Source organism: Limanda limanda, chromosome 15 (genome assembly GCF_963576545.1).
Source record: "Limanda limanda chromosome 15, fLimLim1.1, whole genome shotgun sequence".
Taxonomy (NCBI): domain Eukaryota; kingdom Metazoa; phylum Chordata; class Actinopteri; order Pleuronectiformes; family Pleuronectidae; genus Limanda; species Limanda limanda.
In genome coordinates, this window is record NC_083650.1 from 10,070,017 (window position 1) to 10,094,956 (window position 24,940).

A 24,940-nucleotide genomic window follows, 5' to 3' on the forward strand; every position below is an offset into this window, starting at 1 on the left:
AGCCTCCCTCTTTCCCCCCGAGGAGCCTGCAGAGAGCATCCCAGACTCCTCGGCCCTTATCTGGGCTCTCAGGTGTCAGATGTGCGGCCCTCTGTCGCCGCGCAGGCTGTCAGAAGATTGTGCTGCGGCTGCACTATTAAGACACACATTCATTCGTGCACACACAACCACAGGGAGGATACACCAATATGAGCACACGGGCGGAGATAACTGAGAAGTAACGGTCTCTCTGTTGCTCTGCATTCGTATGAGCGTCTAGAGTTCAAGTGTGCATCACGTCTCCTCTGTCGCCCTCACGTCTGCTTCATCAGACAGACGTCCTTGCAGGGGAAGTAAGACGGATGCTCACCGAGCGAGACCCACCCCGAGTCACATCTGCCTCCCACCCCGACAGCCTGACTGCCTTTCTCATTTGATGACTGCCCGCATCATATACCCCCTCCCTCCCTCCCTCGACTCCAACATGCATAATTACACCACATTTCCCATTTGTCCACGGTGCGTAAACAGCTCTTCCTTGAAACCCAGTTCTGTCTTCTATTAGATCCCAGAACCATCAGCGGGCCCTGCAGATGATTCTGACTGTCAGCCGGGCCCAGACGGCCAGCCGGCACGAGCCATGCCTGGACAACAATCACATTATCCCGACACAGGAACACAGACAGAGAGAGAAATACAGCAATCAATATTCTACACTGACGTCTGTCTGCCGACTTAAGTTCCTTCCAACAAGACACTTCCCACCGCGACTGAAAGAGGATATTCGGTTCAAGCAAACGTCCATATCATAGGAGCAGAAGAGCAGAAGAAAGTGATGTATTTCTGCCGTCTGTATATTCAGTTGCATCACCCTGCAGCTCATATGAGGAATTCTGGGATAATATTTCAGAACCGTTTCTGTCAGCGCTGTCACTGCTCCTCCCGTTATGAAACACTGACACGTCCGCCATGTTGGAGAAAAAAAGAAAATCAGACAGTGGAATCAAAATATTTGCTTCTCGCTGCATCCACTTATGTAACTGCCAAACAAAAGGTTTATCTGTGGCCTGATGGGATGCTACTGCTTTGTCGGGGCAGAGTGAGAGGTCCACTACATGTCAGCAACACCTCTCCAGCCATCCATCTCTCTCTGTCTCTCTCTTCCTCTCTGCCACCTCTGCACGTTTCACATTGACAAATGCACAAGAACAGCCCCCCCCCCCCCCCCCCCCCCCCCCCCCCCCTGCAGGACTGCGTGAGGCAGGAAGACGAGGTATGGATCCAGAGAGGGGATTGGATTTGATAGATAAATGTCCGAGGACTACATAAGGGCTCGCTCTCTCTCTTGCTTTTGTAAGTCCATGTAGACTGCACACACGAGTGTGGGTTTGTGCCGGGAGACTGTCGAGCAGACTGTTTTTGTGAGGCTACCACCCAGACAGCTCATCTCAATAGCACATTAATGTTTAATGGGGACTAAAAATATCTGACATTATAATGCTCTATGGGCTTTCTGCGTGATGTCTGTGGCTGCAGCCATTTGTAGAAATCTAACATTTCCAAGTCACACATTCAAGAAAACTTTAACTGACACTTGACACTGAACAAAGCAATTTGCAAATTAAAATGTGAGTGAGTTTAATTATGAGATTCATTGCCAATACCAAGATCCCAACATTGCTTAAAACACAATAAGCAGCTTCATTGTGCAGTCACATCCTAAACGGAGTCACAGCATGGCAAACCTTCCTGACCCGATTGTGACTTCACGCCACACAGTGATGTGTTTTAATTCTGCTAAATGAAAAAGTGAGTAATTGCAGCATGAGGAACAATGGGGCTTCGTGTTGGCTCGCAAGTCAACAGCGGTGAATGGGATGATGTACGAGCATGCGTCTGCTGCCATGTCAGTTAAACAACAGCGTCTTACCTGCAGATTTTGGGGTGAACTTGTCCCGGTTGGCGGCGCACACAGCCAGCAACCTGTAGCCCAAGTCCAAGTCGTACCCCTGCTGCGCGGCAACGCGACTCACCACCTGGGAAAAGAACGGCGGATCATGAGAATCGCTGCTGTCCTTCCGGCTCTAATCAGTTCAGCATTATGTAAAGTGTTTTTAATCATTGCATCATTTTCATTACATCATTATGAGCACAAGGTTAAAGCAGTTGCAGCTCTTTCTGAAGTTAAGGGAGGGAGTTTATCTTCAATACATTCACATCGTGCAACGTATAAATGAGAGATTAAACTGTTAGTTCTTTCCGTTGTTTATAGATCTGCTGAGGATTTTCTGGGTCAATTGTTTTGTCTATAAGTGAAAGAATTACTCAGAGCCAAAGGTGCTGTTGAAGACATGCTTGGTAGATTTGATGAACTTGCTGAATTCAGTTAATTGTAATATAAGATAAAACAAAATAATAACTAGAAAAGCACTCAGAAGAGCGAATACGCAGGTTGCTGCAAGCGGCACCAGATTTCACACACTCATGAATAACATTTCCCTAAAGGTGCCTAATTTTGTTCATCTAGATCCTTGAATTATTCCCTAGTAAATATGTGAATATGTCAAAAAAATGTCTCACAATTTTAAGGAAAGAGATGACAAGATTCCTGGATCTGCGCCAAAATGGAATGGGGTCACCCCTTAATTGTACTACCTCCTCCCACGGAGTTATGTTAAATCTGTCAAGTAGTTTTTGTGTAATGCAGCTAAATAACAAACAAACACCAATGAAAACATAACCTCCTTGGCACAGGTGAAAAAAACAATCAAATTTAAGAAGTCGAAACGTGACATAATGAATGAAGTTATTAATCAGTTTTCAATCAATATTTGCTCTTAATTCTGTAAATCTATCTTTCTTTAATAAATAACACTTTCTCATGCAATTGGCTCCAGTTTCTCCTGCGACCCTCAGAGGATAAGCAGTACAGATAATGGGTGGATGACTTTCTTATGCACTGTCATAAAATATTGATCTATCAATTGAAGAATAATGCTAAATAAACAGTAAGCCATAGTTAAGGCATCAAAGTTCTTTCACTTTCTTAACTGTGTTAATATTCTGAGCCACTGCTATCACAAAACTTCATTAATCTTCAGACAGACACACACACACGCACAGTTTACACACTCACACACCCATACACACAGACATAGTGAGATTAATGTGGAGTCTGTAGTCTGGAGCGCTCCACTGATCCACAGTCAGGACGACTCTGATGACTGCATCAACCTCCAAGAGAGGTGAGCGAGCCAAACCACAGTCGCTCTGCAGAACGAGCAGAGCCTCTGAAAGGTTATCCTCAAACACGCCCTGCTGTGGCCCCGGAGCGAACGGAGTTTGTCTCCTGACCAAAAGGTTGTCGCTTCAATTACACTTGCAGACCATGTAAGTGTGGGAATAGCTACAGGGCTAATGTCATTTTCCAGCCAAACTGACCTGAAACTGTGTGAGTGTGTAGGGAAGGCATAAGGAGAAGAAGAAGAGTTTCCTCCTTTGCATTCCAGTTGTTGAGAAGGACCAGTCCCCGGCTGTGAGACTTTAATGAGGCTTTTTGTGTTAATGACTTCAAAAAGGAGGCTGAACGTTTTACGGGATCTAAAGCAGGAATCCTGGACTTTAAGGTATATGTTGTAGGGGCGACTGAGTGATGTTAGACAGGACTGGGAAGACAGGGGTAAATCATTACAAGGAGGGAAACCCCTCTGCTTTTATCTGCTAACAGATGACATCTCCTCTGCTCTTGCTGACCTAAAACACACATTAGCGTTAACAAGGTCAGCCAGGGTGGCTTTTAGAGAGCCAGCAAAACAGCGATAACGTGCCTCTGTCACAGGTAATATAGCTGCTAGAGCACGGACAGAAACACTATGGTAAATACACTAATAAACAGGGTTTATTTTGATCAACAGATGGTGATATGAAACTCTACAGCTCCAGCCAATCGTATTATATTTATTTGATTGCAAAGGATGCAATTCCAGGGATTAAAACAACATTTACCCTGTTATGCAAACAATGAGGATTCTGACAAATGCTTAAATCGTGCTGTTGGCCATCGTTTAATTCCTGCGTGACTGAGTCTGCCCGACAGTTTGTGTGAGGCAGACAGCCAGCAACAGAGGCTAACATAGATTCAACATGGATTTGACAGTGTTTCACCTCATAAGCTTTTTTATTTCTCAACTTAATCTCCCTCTGAGGATGTGCATCCAGGCCCATATTGCTGTCAATATTAAACTCAGCGCTGCGAGAGATGCCGAGGAGTTAGGGTTAGGGTTACTGGGCCATTCGCATTCTTGTTTGTTTGCTTAAGTAAAGAGAAAAAGCAGCAGTTTTGTCGATTTATTTCTGCTTGGTGGTTGAATTGGCTCTATGTGGAAGACAGACAGCCCCTGGTGAGTTACGTGGGTGATTCTTTTAGAAAACTGTGGGACGGGAGACAGACATAATGCGGATGTCTGCGTGCACTGACATCACCCACACTCTAGATACAGGATGCATGAAGAAAGAAGAAAAACCCACAGTTTGCCAAGCAGGCACAGCTAATACTAGAGCACTGACAGCTTAGTTTAGTGGTTCTTAAACTGGGGGGTGCATCAAGACACTGCAGGAGTGGGGGGGGGCATGAATGACAAAGGGGGAAAATGGCAAATAAACCATCAAAGCATTTGCTGACGCTGTTGAGCCTTTTTTTATGTCTATTAATATGCCATTGGGTCTGTTTTTATTATTTGCTGAGCTTATCGTTAATATGATAACATGTTTGGAGGAGGGGACGTGAGCTTTCAGCTTCTAAAGGGGGGCGGGGGGGCTCAGTTATGTCATCTTTTCTTAGCTCTGGAGCCGATGCTCCACAAGGGACTGAAGAATGACCTCCACGTGTTCAACATGCCAGAGGGAACAGATGTCTCCATATGAGAACCGCTTTGAGTTTCCCTCCGCTTTGACAAATCTCGTGGGGCTGCGATTCTGAAAGATGCACGGTTTAAACTTCACAAGCAAGTTAACAAAATCCTTGCGAGAATGGACTTGTTGCTCATCACAGTAATTCTACATAGATAAGAAGCTGCTCCCTCTCAGAGTCTGATGAAACAATTTGGCTGATGGAGGCGGCCCCATGCTGAGAGGCAGCTCAGTGGTGGGCCCCATTGTATAGCTCTTCATCATCCTTTAAGAGGCTTTTATTGTGATTTACACATTAATGAGCATTTATTTGTTTGCTCACGCTACTACCTCAGCTGGGGACAATGTTGCTTTAGTGTTTCAGAGACTGATCTCAGCGATAAACACTTGGAAGTTGCGGCGCTCTGCTCCAAAGAAGCCTTGTGTGACTGTGTGTGTGAATGGTTGTGTGTGTGTGTTTGTCACACCTGGTGCAGGCCAGCTCTCTGGCCCTGTGTCCAGATCGATGCGTGGTAAGTGGTGAACTGAAAGACGTTAGCCAGAGGTGACTAGCTACCAGAGGTCTTGTGCAAGCCTCTTGTTCAGTGTGTGTGTGTGTGTGTGTGTGTGTGTGTGTGTGTGTGTGTGTGTGTGTGTGTGTAAAGCACAAAGTGTAGAGAAGCAGTGGGCGACAAGGACTTTAACCTGTGTCACTGGCCCCTTACGGCCTGAGCAGCTGCCTTGAATAAACCTGGTGCGTCCCTATACCCTGCTACTAGAGAGAGGAAAAAGGCATCAAATAAATGCTGAATGTCTATTTAAATATGACATGAATCTCGTTTAGACTACTGCACATTACACATATTCTGTGATAACCTACAGTATCTTAAAAAGGAGGCCAAACGCTTCAGAAGTGGACAAACACGCCCATCGTTTTTCCCCTGTGTTTTCCAAAGTATCCAAATCTAATTATTGTTTTGCTCCATTCCCTTAAAAAGTACCTGAAGAACCCAACAAAAACCATAATTGATGTTTGCGTACCGTCAGACATCCCATGAGACTTTGCTCGAAAGGTCGCTGGAAGGCCCGGGGATCTCCACACCAGTCGAGCAGTTCTGTGGCCGCCGAGTGGAAGTTGGCCGGGTTCTGTAAGTGCTGTGCAAACGCAGAGAAAAATAAACTGCCATTAGAAACAATGGGAAATAATGAGAGTTGTTTTTTTTCTTCACATTCAGTACAAATTGGAAAAACACTGAAACCGAATAGTTTTGCAGCCTCGCGCTCTCCCACCAAACTGCCTTGATTTAATGCCTTGTGTTTCGGCACAACCCTGTGAGGACCTTGACTCCTTCCCATGTACGCCCACTCCGAGCTCTGCTGCTTTGTGGGAAGAAGATCACACCCATATCAACAATGATGCCAGTGTTTCTTGTTAATCTCTCTTGGCAAAACCCGGCCCTCACCCCCACGACCCACACAGCAACCGAATCTTTCCCTCCAATCCTCCTCCTCCTCTCTTCCCCTCATTCACTGCCTGTTTGCAGAATGTAACAGAGCGGCGGCTCCAGAGGTCCACTGGCTGTGCACAAAGAAAACAACCTTGGTCCTGGCAGCAATGTGTGCAGACTCAATACGTGCCGTTGGTGTGTTGTCTAATCTCTTTCAGCCTCTGTGTCTGTCTCTCTCGCTTGTTCACTGAGGCCTGAAACAGTTGAGTCTTTTCTTCCCAGTGTCTGAAGGCTACTCAAGCTGGCAGGACACAATAAGCGGTTTTAAAATTGGGCTCCTTTTCTTCGCAGCTCAGGAGGTTAATAGCTCTGAAATGGCGCAGAGCTGCAGCTCGATCAGTCGGCGAGACTGAGTCCACTTGAAAGCATTTATTATTCTCATCTGGAGCTGAAGCATCTTGTTTTGTGTGTCATTGCGGAGAAGGTAGAGCTATTGTCTTTAGGGGGCAGCAGAGGTGAGCGTTTTTAAAAGGGGCTGCTTTTCGTTGGCTTGTGACAAAAGGGGCTCGTCGGTGCGAACAGAGCTCTTCTCCTCAGGCCTGGTACCCGCCCACAGAGAAAATCTCTGAGAGCCTCCAATGATATCATGAGCGTCAAGAGAGGCCTTGAGTGACTCATCTTTTGTGATGTGAAGATTAGCCATTATGGAGTTATCCGGAGACTCTCGCAGGGGCTCTGACTGGTGATGAAGACAAGCAGGGAGAGTAAGAGAAAGTGAGAGATGCTCTTGTTGAGCGAGAGGGAGGAGAGGAGCCTGTTCTAGATGAGTGATATAATCTGGCATCATTGCTGCTTGATGGGAGGCGTATCACCCTCCAGCACGAGAGGAATCAGAACTAGCACAGCAGGGGCTGTCTGTCTAGATCTGAACTCACAGCTTCTCCTGCCGCAGCTCTCGCCGACGACTCTGCCTGACAACCTCGACTCCGATGTGTGTGTGTGAGTGTGTGAGGGGGGGGGGGCAGCAGAGCGAAATAGCTCTGTTGAGTTTTGGGAGGAGGATGGAGCCTGAGCTGTTCTTGTTGTTGTTGCTTTTCAGGGTAGGATGAGGACAGGAACAGGGAACATGGAGGGAGGGAGAAGACTCGGCAGCAGCAGCAGCAGGGCTGGGGTTTCAGCAGACAAAGAGCCAGACGTCTGACAGACTATCCTCTGTGAGATGATGGACCGACTTACCCCCCTCCCTTTTTCTCAGAGCGGCCAAGGATAGGCCGCTCAGTGACTACCTGGCTGTGTGAATAACAGCAGAACACCTGGCTCTCTGCCAGTGGCTTTCCCAACACCAAAACAACACCCTGCTGGCGTAGCCGCCACGAGCTCCGAGCTCGCAGACTGACTCCGTTGCTTTGAAGTCTGCTTTACTACAAGCTCTATTACAGCCAGAGCCGAGAAGTATATAAACCAATCTACAATTAGTGCGTTTATTGAGCTAGATGTGTTAACTCTGGCTATTAAGGGCTCATCAGTGACGCCTGAGACAGTAAATGAGGAGGCTTCGAGGAGAGAGAAACGTAGAATTGAAGAGCTGACATTTTCAAAATATAACTATGCAAGATTTTGATGTGTAGCACTTTCCTTTGTGCTATCAAAGTAAGAAACGGAGGCAAAGAGCACTCCTTAAGATAAAGGTTAATATATATGATGCCCAGGAGTTCAGGTGGGAGTGGGGTGGGGATTTAAGAGAAGGTACAGAAGAAAAAGGGATGTGTCACCTTATAATCGTCGGCTCAAAGCCTTAACATTCCCAGTACGACACGGTGTCATATGGATGTTAAGCGATATTAAGGATCACACCCACGTAGCATAAACAAATAAGCCCCCAGCCAGCCAGCCAGCCAACCAGCCGGTGAGTTTTCATATACTATTAATCACAGGCAGAGGCAGTAGCCTTGGGTGATGTTCGTCTGTCTGACTGACGGTGTCTCTCGTTCTGTATCTCCACTGCGAGGAGTCTCTCTCCTGAAAGCTGGCAGTCAAGGAAGCGTTTAAGCAAAACCACAACAAGGGCCTGCATACGTCAAGGCTCAGGAACGTGATGTAAGGGAAGGCAGGACGAGGACGAGTTGGGTCTGTTAAAAAGAGTCTGTTATGTAGCAAGTCTCTTTGAAGTTCCTTGTTGTGTTTGTTACCAGACTTGCCTCCTTCTCTCTCCCCCATCTCTCTCTCTCTCTTTCTCTCTATGACCCGGTGCAACGTGATCTGTGTGACTGGAGCTAATGGCCAGAAAAAGTGATGCCCATATAAGGTGCTGAGAGGAGAGGAGAGAGAGAGTGTAAGAAAGGAGCAGAAATGGAAATTCATATTCTTCTTTGTCTCCAACATTCATGTCTGCACATTACTGACAGAGGTTAAGGGAGGGCTAATAGAAGCTGCTGCACATGGGTCTTTATACACACCTGTTTGATGCACAGCAGCCGGTCATTGGTCTGCTGGATGTGCCGGTCCATCGATGGTAACGTGTTCATCTTGATGTCTCTACCGGGACGCCATTAAAGGTGCTTTACCCTGTGAGAGAGGAGGAGGAGGAGAAAAGGCACATGTGTTAGAACAGGTTTCTGTCAGGTCACCCATGTGAAGAGTTTGTAGCCTCTGAATTTCAAACGGCATTTAAGCAGCCTGACAAATTCGAGAAAAGAGAATCCAGCTTGTTTGTGCGGTGACTCATCGTAGGGCTCGTTCAGCCTGGAGCACATTTTTTTTGGCAAATGCACGGAACTGAGATTTTCCACAGCAGCGCCGCTAACGACGGATGGAAACATGACGCAACTGAAACTTTTTGCTTTACATTAGTTGTGGGAGAAAAATCCCCAAAACACGTGCTGCAACCAAGAAAGAGTGATCCGCTGCTATCGGTCTTTAAAAGAAGCACCAGCTCACGGCAAAGTTATCAGCGTGGCATAGACAACTAATTCATGCCCACATCTAGCAACAGACGCTTGTTAGACTTTATCGCGTCTCTTCCTTTTAGAGCACATCTTGTTCTGGTGAGCAGCAGTAACCCCGTGCTCACAACCACTCTGACCATCTCGGAGAAATGGATTAGGGCTGGATTAATGGGTATCGTGCTGGCCTGGCCTCTGTGCCTCTGCGCTCATCTGCATCGGTGTTGGTCGGCCTTAGATTCCTCTGCACAAAAGGCAAACTGAGGAACCACAGGTGGGTGCGAGAGGAGGGGGTGCGGGGCTCTAGAAAGCTGTTCAGTACTGATAAAGGGTCCCCCAAGATCGCCCGCTGTGAGAAACAGAGCGAGAGAAGGAATACGATGCAAGCGCAGAGCTCAGCGAGGGAGTTTTCCTGTGTAATGCTCAGTGCGGTGCGCTTATCTTAGAAAGACTATAGCAAATATGCACACTCTTATTTCCGTCTCTCTTTTCTCTCTCTTACGCACACACATGAGGGCATGTAAACACAAAAGCTTGGATTCTTCACTTTAACTAAGCGTAAGGGTAAAACTTCAAAGACACATTTGGAGAATAAGAGTGTATTACTAATCCTCCAAGCTTATGCATTACCGGAGTAGAATTACCTGGAGTGCACTTACAAAGTCTTAAATATCAGTGGGTGCGTTGCTTGTCTGAGTGAGAGGGGATTCTGGTGTAAATGTGGTCAAATGGTGGGCAGCAAAACGCCTCTTGCCAAGCTGAAGGTACGGACGTTCTGCTGCAGCGGTTGCTTACAAAAATTTACATCATACAGGGCACACGGCCACTTTGACTGCACATAATGGGACCACACATTTGGGTGGCCTCATTCTCTCTGTGCTGCGGTTTCTCAGAGTGTCCAGTAGATGTCTCCCTCTCCTGCAGCTAACCAGCATGTTTCTCTCCCTCACACACGCACACACTAACACACACTACACCCAGAGCGAGTGGTCTGGAGAGGGCTCCTTAAAGCCCTGACAAGTGCTACAAATCCCCCTCAGCAGCCAGGCAGCTCCACGGACCGCTAACAGGGCACGCTCCAGCACAGGCCCGGCGCTGGCCACCTGACCTTGTGGCTATTGATTAACGTTTCTCCTCCAGCTCCCCTTCCTGCTGTCCCAACAACACACCCGCAGCCAAGACCACGCAGGAGGGAGGAGATAGCGGCCTCTGGTAGCAAAAGAATCTCCTCTTTTTTCACTCATTCCCTCTGTTGTGATTTCACCCAAGTCCAACACACACACACATAGATACACACACATATACACACACACACACCCCTCCTTCTCTCACAAATGGGCAGTGCTTTTGTTAGTCGATGAAAAGCTGGGCCCTCGGGTTCTGAAAGGAAAATGAGTGAGGTGGACGTGCAACTGGCCGGGCAGGTTGTGTACGACTGAGTTGTAACAGAGATAAGATGCGAGTCCGCCTGACTGACTGGCTGATGACTGAATGTCCGTCCAGACGTTTCCAGCACCACACCCCCTCTTCACCCCCCCCTCCAGCCACTCAGGGGGAAAAAATGAGTTGCATAACAGACGATGCTTTGGCGGAAACATGGCAGGAGCCCTCCTTGTGCCCCATCCTCACCTCTGTACCATCAAAAAAAAAAACGCTTATCTGTCTTCTCTACATCGCAAGAGAAACGAGTGAAGAATCGCAATATCTCTGCCTAACTTTTTTTCTTTTTTTCCCTTAATTCTGGATTGTGGAGTTCCATCTTTTCATTTTCTGTTTCAGACTTTAAGGGGCTAGTATAGTAGTACTGGTGGAGCATGCACACCCCGGAAAAGGGCCCACTTTATCTTTATTGTCTCGCAAACATCTTAATCAGCTCCACTCAACACTGCTAACCAGAGGTGCAAAGCAACGGATTACACATCCCATTATGCCGCACATATTACAACCTCCATTTAAACGGCAGTGGGTGGGTACTGCTATGAATCACGGAGGAGTCGCAAACCACAAATAACACTAACATCCAATGAAGCGTCTGTCTCTCTCTCTCTCTCACACAAACACACACACTCTTAGTTTCCTTCCTTATCACTTTCCAGACAAAAAACAAGCTGGGGGAAGTGGGGCAAGAAATAAGTGCTCAGAAAACAAAAGCACAGTAATATGAAAAGCAGTGGAGTATGGCAGGAAGGGGGCAAGAAGGACCAGCCTCAGTGGGGAAAAAAGACACAGAGAGAAACGAGGGTAAAAGTGCTGAAATTATCTCTTCATTACCAGCACACACACCAAAGCACACAAACACTTATTCATGGGCAAACACATAGCATATGATCACTCATAGCATGAGTGATTTCTCATTTCAGACAAATGACTACCACCTTTGTCAAGAGCAGCTTGCTTTGTGGCTGTCATCAGTAGTGGGGGTTGCATGGAAGCAGTGACGTATAGGAGCTTTCACTGAGTATTGTATCGGAGTCTATAGAGTGCCGAGCTGGAATCAGAGTCAATATGTTTGTAAGAGTATCGTCTGATATTCTCAACAAAACAAACTTTTGTAGATGTAGGTGCTAGGCGTGGCTGATTAATTTTGAAAAATCAAGATTTTCTTGCTTAGAATTGAGACCACGATTCTCTCCCATTATCAGGGATGATTTTCTGTGGGAGTCATTATATTGCTTTACTATTTTAAATTTGTTCTTTACTCAAACTTTTCTCAGCTCTTCCCTCACTGGTTAAATTTCACTACCACTTTTCAGCTATTCTTTATCATGTGGGGTTACGCTGCATTCTCATTGGTTGAGGGAGAAGGCAAAGATCATGTAGCATAAGGTCCCAGTCATACATATGCGAAAGTATTAGTGCAGAACTTTCAGCTACTTTTCACTTCTAATCTTTGAATCTTCCAAGAATATGATCCTGCTAAAACCAAGTTTTTGAAGTTATGCTGTTGTTTGATTGTGTTCCACTGACCCATAAGGGCAGAAGTATATTCTGTGTATGAATGGTAAACAATTAGGAATTTTCATGTAATATTGCACAAAAGAACATATATTTCCTAGTGATGCTTCGTTGTGGAATCCTGAGTTTATCCTGTGTTGAAACTGTCCAGTGGGCAGTGCACAGTAATATACAGAAGCCCCCAGGTGAAGTCTGACCACAGACTATCTTCATTATTCAGTCTGTTAAAGGAAAACAGGTCTATTACTCCTGCTCCCCGGACACAGCGGGGTGTCCTCTCTTCTCCTCCTCCTCCTCGTCTTCAGTTATATGGCCACAGATTTCCTTTCTCTCACTTCCATGTCCTTTTTTTTGCTCCCCTTTTTCTGTAGCCCTCAGACATCATTAGAGCCACCCAGCATGCAGCTACTTTCCACCACCTTCCATTTTCTATTCTATCATTTTCTTCTCCCCTTCCCTCATATCTCAACCCTGCTGCCACTCTTCCTCCCTCCCTCCCTCATCGTCCTCCTCCTTCCTGGGGCCCCGTGCGGGAGCTGCCATAACAGGAGGTGGAATGGATTCATTTGCTCTAATGTGGTTTGGGCTGCAGCGTGGCACGGCACAGAGCGACACTTTCTCCCATGCACCGAGCTTCTCTTTCTCCCTCTCTCACTCTCTCTCTCTCTCCCTCTCTTTCTGCAGTTCATGTGTTTTCAAACAGGCCAATCAACACCACTCAGCTGTGCTGGCCTCTCTCTCTCTCCCTCCCACAATCTCTGCTCTCAGTGTGTCTGTAAAAAGCCACCAACCCCCCCTCCTCCCTCTCTCTCCCCCTCTCTCTCTCTCTCATACACACACACCATTATCTCTAGTGGCAAACTCACATAGCCACACACAGTCTGTTTTTCCTCTCATTGCCTTTATTTTCTCTGCTGCCCTCCACTTTGGCCTCTTCATTCTTTTCATGTTTTTTTTTTTACAAACCTACTTCCATCATCACACCTCTGTCTTCTCACTTTGTTTTGCTCTTTGCATTATTTTGTAGACTTCCTTCTAATCCTCTCCTCCACTAATCTCTCCCCTCCTCTCTCCTTCTCGCTCTCAGCGAAGCCAACTATTAGACATATCACTCCCTCCGGCCTTTATAAAACTCAACCCTCTCGCAGAGCATCATGCCCACCAGCCTCTATGAAAAATATGAAATGACTTCTCCCGAGGGCTGGGAAGCAAAAAATAAGCTCTAAATGTTGCTGTTTGTTTATCTTCTGTTTTAATGTGACAACCGCAGAAGCACCGGGTAGCTATGTGACACCCAACACTGCAATGCAAACAGCTGTGATGTGGGGACATACGAGCCGCTCTGTTGCTGTCTATAAATATGGAGCTTCAGTTATGGAGTATTGCAGGTATGTGCCACCAGATACCCGCGGGTGCGGCCGATTATTTCACCACTCGAAGTGTGAGATCAAAAAAAGAGCACGGTGTACTCACTGAGCACTGATGTGTCCTCTCTTAACTCAACAGCTCTGTGCATTTAGGTTTTATTCAGGGATGGGCCACATTTAAATAGGTCAATATTAGAATAATGGAACTGAATACCTCGTTTAGTATTGTAACAACCTTTCAGAGGTTAATAATGATTTTACATGACACTTGCACACTTATAAACAAGATCATAGGACTGCTCGACCATCTAGTGATTATTCTTTATTTAACTCTTGCAAGAAATACAGAAAGTGCTGATCACGACTTAAGAGTCCAAATTGCTCATTTTATATAACAACAAAAGTTCCATGGTGTAACATCATCATTAGAGCATGAATGTATCAGTTATGGCTATAACCTGTTTTGTGAGGTCCCAGTAACCTTGACCGTTGACGACCAAAACTTAATCAGTTCGTCCTCAAGTCCGAGTGAACGTTAAAATGCCAAATTTGGAGGCGTTCCCTTGAGATATCTCTTTCACGAGAATGGGACGAATAGATGGATAAGCCAAAAAGTAACACCTCAGGCCCTGAATGTCACAAAAAATGTTTGTGATATTTGGCACGATCGAATCATTGAGGGGTTGGATTTTTAAATTGGCAGACAGACAAAGATAGATGGTGAACATCCTGAAAAAGCTTGCAACTAAAGAGCCAAATATTGCACTCAGGAGTTGATAGAGCAGCACCAGCACTTATTTAATTTGTATTGGCGTGGAACGTCTGCCGAGTCAAGTCTACGGTCCAGTCCTGTCTTTAGCTTCAATATCAAACCTTTGCATGGACTCAACTCTACACGAGACACGAAATCAGGTCATGCATGAGCAGAGCAGAGCTTGAGCGTCACATGATAAATGAATGAACTCCTTATTCCATAGAATGTTCCAGTTGCAGTTGGACTATGAATACCAGCTGTGGATGATTGTATGTCCTGGCTGCCATGCACTATTTTCCACTGTCACGATGAGGCAAGATCCCATGCACAAGGGATGAAGCCAATGAGTATGTGTGTAACCTTCATCGCTGTATGAAGCCATCAGAGCCCATTCAATGGAAAGAGTGCCCAAATCGTATAAGCTCTTTTAAGTGGAGTAGCAGCAGTGTGAAATATTTTAAGAAGAATACAGAGTATCTGAGGAGAGGGGAGGAGAATGATTGACAGTGCAGTCTGACAGGCTTGTGTAAAGCTAACCTTATGGGCCTGACTCCAGCCGAGCTGTTAGCTCACACGCCGCCCCCTGTGACTGCTGAATGGGTATACTGACAAATTCCATGTCCTTCGGTTTCAGCACCGGCAAACTGCTGACCCAAATGCAATTAAACAACATCCGCCGGGGTGAGTGTAACACATCTTTGCACGGTGGCATATGAATGTGCATGTAATGGTCTATGTGAGGAGGGAGTGATGAAGTGTGCGCAGGGAGGAGAAACAGGAAAAAAGAAAAACAGAGGGGAAGAGAGCGAGACTTACAAAGAGTGAGTGTGATTCAATCTGCTCAGTAAACCATGAAATAGTATTGGTGTCATTAGAGTGAGCAAAAATATATTTGTGCCAGTCTGTCCTGCACTCCCTAGTCTTTGACTCATAAAAGCACAATCCCCACAAAAGAAACCAAGCAGCCCAGCTTCTCTGTACTTGGTGGAACAAAACGTCCTACAGTGCTGCTGCTCCTGCCGAACAACCTTTATTTCTCCCTCTGATCTTTCATGGAGCAAATCCAATTAGCCAATGAGAAAAAAAAATATTGCTAAGCATTTCCAATTAAACCGCATGCTAAAATCAGTGTGAAATAACACATACAGTGCAACCAGGACTGTACTTAACAGAATATGACAATAATTGAAAGACTAGCTGCAAAAAAAAGGTTTTTCCTCAGCTGTGTAAGGGCTGCTTCATAAAATTAAATTAAAAACTGTGGCCTTGCTCTTTCAGTTAGCATGAAACTGATCAACAGCACACAACACTCAAATCAAATGCACAAAGGATGTCTCATAATCTAACACAACTGAGGAAAAGTAGCTGAAGGCGCACAATGAGAACAGGCACGACTTTGGCATCAGATCACAAATAGATTTGTTTTCTTGTTGTGAGTTTTGGGGAGAAAAAGCTGTTTCTTCAACCTTCACAACTGCCTCCAGCGCCATGCAATAATGATGCAATGCTTCCTCATTAGTTCTTCCTGCAACCGCGTTTGATGCTGCGATGATGCCATCTATCGACGGAATTATTCGGCCAGAAATCTTTAACATGTTAGATAACATGTTATTGAATTACAGGATTAAAGTCCCTCAAGTGCCTGGTATGTTATGGTAACTTTTAAATGACAGTAGGTGAAGAAATGCTCTTTGACAAAGTCTGTGCTGCTGAAGAGTTTAACCAAAGGACGAAATAAAAGTGGGGAGAGTTAATTGATGTCTCCACCACTTTGCCAACAGTACGCAGAATTGGTGCAAAATATGGGGCTTGTTCAAGGACACTAAAACATCCAACAGTCTAAAAACCAATGCAACGTATAAAAACAAATCGCTTTTGCACACTCCAAGTGAAATCCTTTGACGGTGGATTTTCACTCAAACAGCTAAATAACCTCAGAGACAGCGAGACCTTTCTATATGGGTATAGAGAGGCGAATGATGTGCTCATTCATCTTGCTCTGTGCGTGTGTGTGTGTATGTGTGTGCATGAGTAGCGGAGAACACAAAACATCTGCTTGCTGTGAAAATGAAACAGCCTAATGGTGTACACAGAACGCCGGTTTTATTCACTGAAGGACCAATCCACACAGGTACTATTTGGCACAGCGAGCGCGAAAAAAACAGCATTGTAGGGCTAATGTGCTTTCACCAAACATGTTTTTAGTGTTGTAAAGCACTCGGCCAGTGGGTGTGATCCCAGGTATCGTTACTCAGTCCATCCTACAGGCTTTTCTAACATCAAAATGTTTGACATTGCAGACGGACACAGAAAAGCCCCTTCATGTGAGCATTTGTGCTCTTTCTGTCAACAATGTAACTCCACTGTGGCCCCTCCTGTGAGACTCACGGTATCTTGGAGGGAACGGAGACAGACAAATAGATGGGGAAGAGAGGGGGAGAGAGAAAAACACTCACACATGTAGTGGGAGGCAGGGGGAGAGAGAGACATGCAGGGGGAGAGAGAGAGAGAAAGAGGGATGGCGAGAGGTCATCCCTGGGTAATTTGTTTTGGTCCTCTCAGAGCACAGACACACAGGGAGCAGGTAAACCAATTACAGTGTGACATGAATCACTAAGACTACAGGCAGCCACGCAGCCGGCCAGCCAGCCAGCCAGCCATGAGCAGCCAAACAGCCGAGCTAGTGCATGCTGTCTCTTCTCCTAAGTGCTGGTCAATCACAAGCCACAGCCCTCGCTCCTCCCTTGACCATGATTGCACATCTGAAGGAGAAAAAACAAACATCATTTCCCAAACGGCCTCAGTGCTGAGAGATCCCGTGAACCTCTGATGGTTCCTAAATGTTTGCTTTCACTGGTCCTGGATGTTCCTCCGAAGGAAAACACCTTACGCTGGTTGCTGGGAAATATCGAGGATTGACCCAAACAGAAAAAAATGGAATATGTAATGCAGTGCAGATGAGGGTGGAGAAGCAATTGCGAAAAAACAACTGGGACCATCATCTGTGATGAATCAATCTAATCTGACAGTATGTGTTTTGGCTCCTTCAGTTCCAGCCTGTTTTCAAACCACAAACAATAATGATAATGATACGGCTTCGTTGAAGACTCGCAAGGTTGGATGTCAGATCCCAACGGATCTCAGAGCCAAGCCAAATGCTCGAGGGGAAGGTTCTTAGTATTTACACGACAAAGACTTATAGGCAATTACTTTAATTTCCTTAATCGCCCAACGGCTGTCAAAATGGTGTCATGTCAGGCCTTCGACACATTAGCGCCACTGGCTATATAACGGAGGAGCGGGAAACAACTTGTAAATAAACCATCATCTAGGTCCCTTTCTCTGCGGCAACAGCCCTAATCCTCAAGTTGATGCTAAACTGACAGGAGCGTCATGAAAATCCGCCCAGCATCAGAAAGACAAGAGAATGAAGTTGACAAGGAGAGGGATTGGACTGGATTAGATATCGCCTTGGCACTTGGTTTTATTTGATGTGGCCTTACTTCACGTTGTAGATTCAGGAGAGGGTAAATATTTGATGAAGGGGCGTGATGGTGATGGGCTCGCCGCTGCCAGGGGGCGCTCGGAGGGAGCAACTTATAGAGATGGCAGCATGCAGGTTGTCCATCAGCGCTGGTGCAAGACTGTCGCCCCTCTCTCTCAACAAGTTTACCAAGTACCGGGCTACTCTAATGTTAGCTCAACGGGCAAACATCGCTCTCCCCTCGAGTGTGCATCAGTATGCTCTCTCATGCACTTGCACGTACACACACACACACACACACACACACAGTGAGCACCAGTGGGGCAGCAGAGAGTCACAGTTGGAAGAGATTTCCTAAGATGTTAAATCTACCATCTTGCTGCCCCCTTGAAATTAATAAGGGCCTCTGAACTGCTCTCTGAGAGCCACTAACTGGCCATTTGCACTGTCTGGCTCCTCTGGAAAAGGCACTCCCCGCTTCCTCTCACCAACCCTTTGCTCTCTTTTCTCCTCCTTCTCTCCATCACACCAGCTGATCTCTTTCCTCTCTCTGTCCGTTTCACCCCACAATTTCCTATTTTTCTTCCCGCCACCTCTATTGTCTTCCTCCCATCTCCACCCTCTTCATCTCAGTCCCCTCTCCGTTCTTCCCACCCCCCCCCCAACCCCTTCTGAACTCCTTGTTCCCCTCCATCCCACCTCCTCCTCCTCTCCGCTCTCTTTCTCTCTCTCTCTTTCTCTCTCCCTATCCTCTGGCCCTAAAACCAGCCCCTTGGCCGCCTGCTTGCGCTCACTCAGATGGCTGTTACCATGACAACCCTGTTCTTTCAGCTCTCGCAAAATAATGAAGACAATGTGTTTTCCATTTAGATGAGTTTTCTGGCGCAGCGGGGAGATATGGAGTGTCCATCTTGCCTCCTCTTTCACTGCGGAGGAAATATAATAAAAAAGGGTTTCTAACCTCTCTCTCTCTTTGACACTCCTTCGCTCTGCCTCTCTCGCTCTCTACACACTTGCACACGCACAGATTAGGTGGCGTGTAAGCCGTCTGGGTGGTAAAGTGAGCTCTGTGTTTTGTTTTGTTGTTTTTTTTCCCAACCAAAGAGGAGAGAAGCAGCAATAGGTAAAGTGTGGCTGGTGTTGCAACAAAGCACATCATCTGCAGCTATCTTTTTTCTTTGGCATCTGCGGTGTCATCTCAGTGCATAAAAACTGATTGACAGGTGGAGATGGGACTTTGCTGTTTAAAAAAACAACAGCAACGAAATCACAGCAGACAACTTGTTTGTGATAGATTACACAGTCCTGCTCCCTGTTGTCAAATCCGAGCGCTGACAATGATAAACTGTGAACATTTCAAGTCTTATTTGGGTTTTTTGGGACATAGCGATGATATTTTCACAGCATAATGCTCCAGCGCGGAAATAAATGCCATGACAACTAAAATTGATGGAGAGAGCTTGCTTTCTCTCTCTCTCTCGCTGGTGTAGATTTATTAACTTGCACAGTGCACGAAGGGACCTACAATCCAACCACTTGTTACGGGCTGAAAAGTTACAATTACTCTGCTCTGAAAGGGAATTCAGTCGCACCTCAGCAGCATTTTCACCCAAAGGCTCAACATATACAAGTAAATCATGATTTTTCTATTGCTTAATTTCTATAGAAAATGGTGTAGGAATAACATCTTTGGATGTGTAAGAAAGAGAAAGAGTTTGTGTGAGTCTTGAATGTCCGTCTCAAGGTGCAAGTTAAAGTTTTGGTCTCAGAGTCCAACACCAGGTCGGGTATTGGGGAACCTGTTAAAAAGTTGTGTAAATTGACGGGTATGTTCAGGCGCACTATTTTTTAATGCGGGCCAGCAGTGGGTGAGAACCTAAATTTTAAAAAAATTTCTGAAGAAAACAGAAATTGAAATGATCAATAATTCAGCCTATTTGAAGCCTTGTCAGCTGCAGGATTTGTTTTATTACGAAAGCCTATGACATCACCATTCACGCCTTCACCTCGACTTTAACGGTCACTACCAACAGCAAACTTGCTAATGCATCAAAATGGATCACATTAGGACAGAAATAGCCACGTTTGAATGCTTCTCAATGGCTTTGGTTCGTCTGAATAGTGCCAAATAGTATTAGGTTTCAATAGCCACAAGCTTTTCCGAGAACACAACTCAACCACGATAACGGAAGGACACGAAGGCCAAAACCCATTTGGTGTGAGTGACTGTTTATGTGGCATATGTGTTTAATCATGGGAGTTAATTGCTGGGTAACAAGTCAGGTCCAGTACGGAGCTTTTTGCTGGTTTGCATGTTTTGACCTGTGCATGACTCTGATCTTCTTTCCAAAAATCCCTCTTCGGACTTAAATGCCTTAAATATGAATAGAATCAACTTAGAAGTTGAGGCAGCAGATCTGCACAGGGCCAGACTCTGTGTGCTAACACACTTTGGAATATTTTACGTTGCTTTGGGAAAATATACAGCCTTCAGCAATGAGACACATATGGGAGAATTTGAGAGAGCTGGGCGCAGTATAATATCTGTATGTCTGTGTGTTTACAGTGGAAATAGTGAGTCTGGGACATTTTCTTTGGGTCTCTTTTCCAGTGTTTATGGAGAGCGGTGAGGAACAACACTTCCTGAGAGGATAGCCAGCTTTCCAAGCCCAAACCCTCTTCCAAGCCCCGCAGACGGGGAACGCTGTCTCCAATTTATGTTTTCACCCAGTGCCGCATAAACAGAGTGTGTGTGTGTGCTTGTGTGCGTGTGTATGGGTGTGTTTCAGATAACACAATCATGTACAAATGAACCAAAACATTTTCAGAACACTGTGTTTACAGCTGTAATAGACCTTTCTCATGGAGATGCCTGTTTCGAGGAGACAATATTTAAAAAAGAGTCAAGCCTATCAAAATCTCACTCCACTGACCACCTCCTACTCCTGTCTGGTGTTTTCTCTACCCGGGCCTGTCAACACCAGTGAAGGAGCAGTTTTAAAAAAGAATGCTGGGAGGAGAATCTTCTGCTCTTCTCCTGCTCACTTTCTCTCTCTCCCCTCGTTCTTAATTACATCCAGATCAGACTATTAATGAAGTCAGTCGGATTTTAACAACACCTACAGGGAGTGGAGGAAGGTTTCCCTGAGCCAGCAAACACATCAAATCAAATCTGGCTCCTGGACCTGACAGGTTTTGTGGCCAATTAAAATGACACATTAAAGTAAGACTAATGATTATTTCCACTGTCAATTAATCTGTCTGTAATTATTTTGTTTTTATTGAAGGAGTCTAAGTATATTGATTTAACACTGTTGTCACAGTAACTAAATATGAAACTTCACTGCATCAGAGCCAGCTTTAACAAGAATGGTGGCTGCTGTACATTACCCACAATGAAACTCAGCCTTGCTTCAATCAGAGATGGGGAACAAGCAACAGATGTCAGGTGAGCTCCCGTATTTCTAATGCTGACACATTTAAATTTTCAATCAGCAGACTCAAGTGACATCTTAGTGACATCTTAAGAAAACAGCTTTTGCAAATAGCCAGTGGAGCACATATGCAGTGGGAATTCTCAAAACCATCAGACAGATCTTAAACAGGTCCAGTTCAACCAAAAATCTAAATTTTCAAAACTAGAGGAAATGTCACAAAAAAACAAAAAATGCACTTTTCAAGATCCCAGGGCCAAAGATGGCATCTTCATAACTCGACTTGGACTCAGGAGATAGAAAGTTGGGGGTTTGATCCCCGGTTTCTTCTTGGGAAAGAAATTGAACTCCAAATCGCTCCTGATGGCTGTACTGACTGGAGGCCTACATGAATATGTGTGATGGAAAAAGGGCTGCATATAGAGGCGCTATATGAATGGGCGAATGCAACTTGCACTGTAAATCACTTTGAGTGGTTGATAAGACTGGAATGAAAATCTGTCCATTTAGCATAGCTCAAAAATATTAGCTTAACAATTATAAAATATTGCGCCAGCTGATTTCTGTTCTATTTGCTGAACAACTCAGCTTAACGATTAATCGAGTGAGTTCCTTCATCTATTGTGTGTCGGTGCTGGGGCAGAATTCCTCATCCATCAGCTCTCTGCTGTTTGAAGTGCAGCGGGGGAGTGACTGCTCGCCATGTGTGCTGATGTATATATTTTCAAACAAACCCAAACATAAGCTTCGAAGAAAGTGCATCATATATCACCAGATATTCTCAGATTGTTTACTTGTCTAATGTGAGAACTACGCATATTTCTAAAGAGGATGGGTCACCAGTGATGCACGTAGAAACAAAGATGGGGGTTCTAGTTGTGGTTCCACAGTGATGGCAGCCTTTTTTGGAGCACGTTGCCGGTTTCTGTGGTTTAAGTTGCTCCAGTGATGGCGTTGCTTCCCACACGCATCCATATTTGATCTACAGCATGTGGCGGGAAACAGCCACTGCGCTCCAGGCCCTCTGTTCTTCAAGACGCTGCTGTCAAAAGGCATGATGGCAATATGTGAGAGGGAACAGTCTCATCTATATGTTTACACATTTGAGCCCATTTGTGCGTCTGTGGTGCCACGAGGTTGTGTGTGTTTCCGTCTGGATGTGTACTTAAATGTCTGTCTTTCTCTGTAAAGCCACTGTCCAATGCCACCTGCAGAGCACGATAGTACGTACACACACACACACAAATCCCAACAGATCAAAAACACTGCACTCCATCAAATCCAGTGAAAAGCCTGTTTACTGATGACCTGCTGCAAAGACAACAGGCAGCTGGGGTGGGAGACGAGAGGAGAGGGGGGGAGAGAGAGGGAGGGAGGGAGAAAAAGCGAGAGGTGAGGGGTGAGAGTGGCTGAAACGGGGAAGCAATCGGGGAGAAGCCGACTGCAGGGGCTTTTATTATCAGCCATTGTAAAGGAGCTAGGTGGGATAATTGGTCTCCTAAGCTCAATGCTCAGCATGCATTTTTAATGAGCCCACACTGTTGCTCATTTAATATATAGGCAAGGGCTCGCCGATAAGGAAGAAACAGTGAAACGCTGATGTTTATGGAGAAGGGTGAGCCGAGGGAGACACAGATATATTTAATGAATCCTCTGCCCAGGCTTCTCTTGTTAATGTTATTAGTCGTTTGTTACATAACTGCTGTGTATATGTCTTATCAATGCAGAAAGGCATCTGGATCAATCGTGTATTACTGAGTGACCACGAAGTTCAATCTGAAGCTTTTTTTTAAACAAGATATTTAACATAACAGAGACAGAAGGATAATGAATAAATGAAAGCTGCAGTTAACACAACAAGCATTGTCGTTGCTGCAAGTTTCCAGTAATTATTGTAATAGAAAAGTATTTTCAGTGTCTGTTTTCATAAATGGTTCAGATATATTTTCGACCTATTATTGTCAAAATATATTATTTTGGGGCTTCAAAGCTTTATTGACAAGTACGTTAAGTGAACAGGGACAAGGTTGATGTACAATCAACAATACGTGATTAGTATTTCTTACCTAATTGGCTATTTCGTTGTTCTTATAGTAACGCATTCAAATAAAGATTTGGATTCAATTACCATGGCAACGGCCAAGGCTTGGAGGCATCCCGGTCATTCCATCTTAAGAGGGTCAGAGAGGAAAGACTTGACACTATGGATCTGAGAGTGCTAAGAGTGGATCTCACCAATGACTAGTTAACCTCCTAAATCACACACTGGGAACTGGGATCTTAAGCCCTTAAACCAAATTCACAGCTGATAAACTAAGGCCAAAGGTCAAACCTCCCCAGTCAGACGCTGTGGGGAAGTACAGTAAGTGAATAAAACACACACACACTTGTTCCGGCCAAGACTTCTGACTTGTCAAAGCACCTCGTAATGTTCTCGCTGACCCCGAAGCAACAAAACGAGCCAGCCTTCACATCACAGCGGTCTCAGACGGGCATCAGAGGGCTGCGCTGGGCAGGAAGTTAAGAGGCTCGTGGCGCGGCGCAGAAGCATTCGAGTTTAAGTGAATTAAGAAAACTAAGTTGTGTTTAGCCCCGGCATGAGTCCATCTCTCCTTGTTGGAGGGCATAGTGCCTGGGCTGCCACCTCGTAACAGCATTAAACACCTCCCAGAGCGATGTTTGGGAGTGAGTACGCTGCAGCACAGACAGCGAGAGGGCTGCTTACTACAGAGGGCTGCACTTGGACGTGGAACAAAAAGTGGTTATGTATAAGTGGGGGGGAATTAAAGACTTGTGGCAGGAGGGATAAAGAGCGGACAGGAGGCCGAGAGGAGAGGTGGCAGGTGGAGGGAGTTTGATTAATGACAGGTCTTTTTTTGCCCCTCTCCGGCTCCCCTCCCTCCCTCCCTCCTGCAGTACTTCCTTCGGGGACTACACAGACCTCCTCCAGCATCCTGCTCTGAAGCACACTGTGAGATCTCCAGTCTGGGCTCATCCATCAACCCTGCTCTCATCCTGAATGCATGAGGTAGCCGGCCACAACAGAGGACCCGACTCCCCTCAGTAGTGACCCGAACACAGCGTGTCTGTCTTCTCTCCACTCGGGTTCCAGCTAATGATCATTTTTTACTATTGACAAATAGTTCAGTCTAGGAAACATCATAAAATAGTTAACAGTGCCTATCACACTTGGACAGAACACACAGTGTGAGCTTGAAAGTGACTGTTGCAGACGTACAGATCCATTGCAACTGCAAGTCCAATATCAAAAATGTTTTATCACAGTAATACAAAATCTTGAAAATAACCAAATTCTCTGGGTAGAAGAGACATTTTTGTTTACAAAATCATTTTACATTCAACAAAAGAAGCTCAACCTCTAAAATACTGTCTGAGCACAAGCAACTGTACAATTATTGCATGCCGTCTGAAACCGGTACAATTATGACTTAAATCATAAGAAAAGCTTATAATTCACTTCCAGCTTTTGTCACCATAGACGGCTAAATACTCAATCCTACTGTTTGGTACTAAAAAGCCGGTGTGGTTCAATGACCTGATTGCGCCATATGCAGAAGTAGAAGAAGTGACAGAAATAGAAGTAAAAACCAAGAGTTAAAACTAGTGCTTCTTTCCACCATGGAGACTGCTTCAATGTCTTGAAACTATATTCTAAACTGCTAAGTAATT

At 45.4% G+C, this 24,940-nt stretch overlaps 1 protein-coding gene across 2 annotated transcripts in view; it reads right to left on the bottom strand.

The window, feature by feature from the left end:
- The window catches only part of zmiz1a (zinc finger, MIZ-type containing 1a), a 74,473-nt gene that overhangs the window by 23,141 nt on the left and 26,392 nt on the right, over positions 1-24,940 (bottom strand). Inside the window, exons 3-5 of one of the 2 annotated variants that reach the window (XM_061086961.1) lie at positions 8,771-8,879; positions 5,908-6,021; positions 1,910-2,015 (exon numbers count right to left, since the gene is read on the bottom strand). In XM_061086961.1, coding sequence (XP_060942944.1) covers positions 1,910-2,015; positions 5,908-6,021; positions 8,771-8,839 — 289 coding nt within the window. In that variant the 5' untranslated portion in view covers positions 8,840-8,879. Of the gene's footprint in view, positions 1-1,909; positions 2,016-5,907; positions 6,022-6,125; positions 6,191-8,770; positions 8,880-24,940 lie in introns of those variants that run through there. The other variant, XM_061086962.1, reaches the window with a different exon arrangement.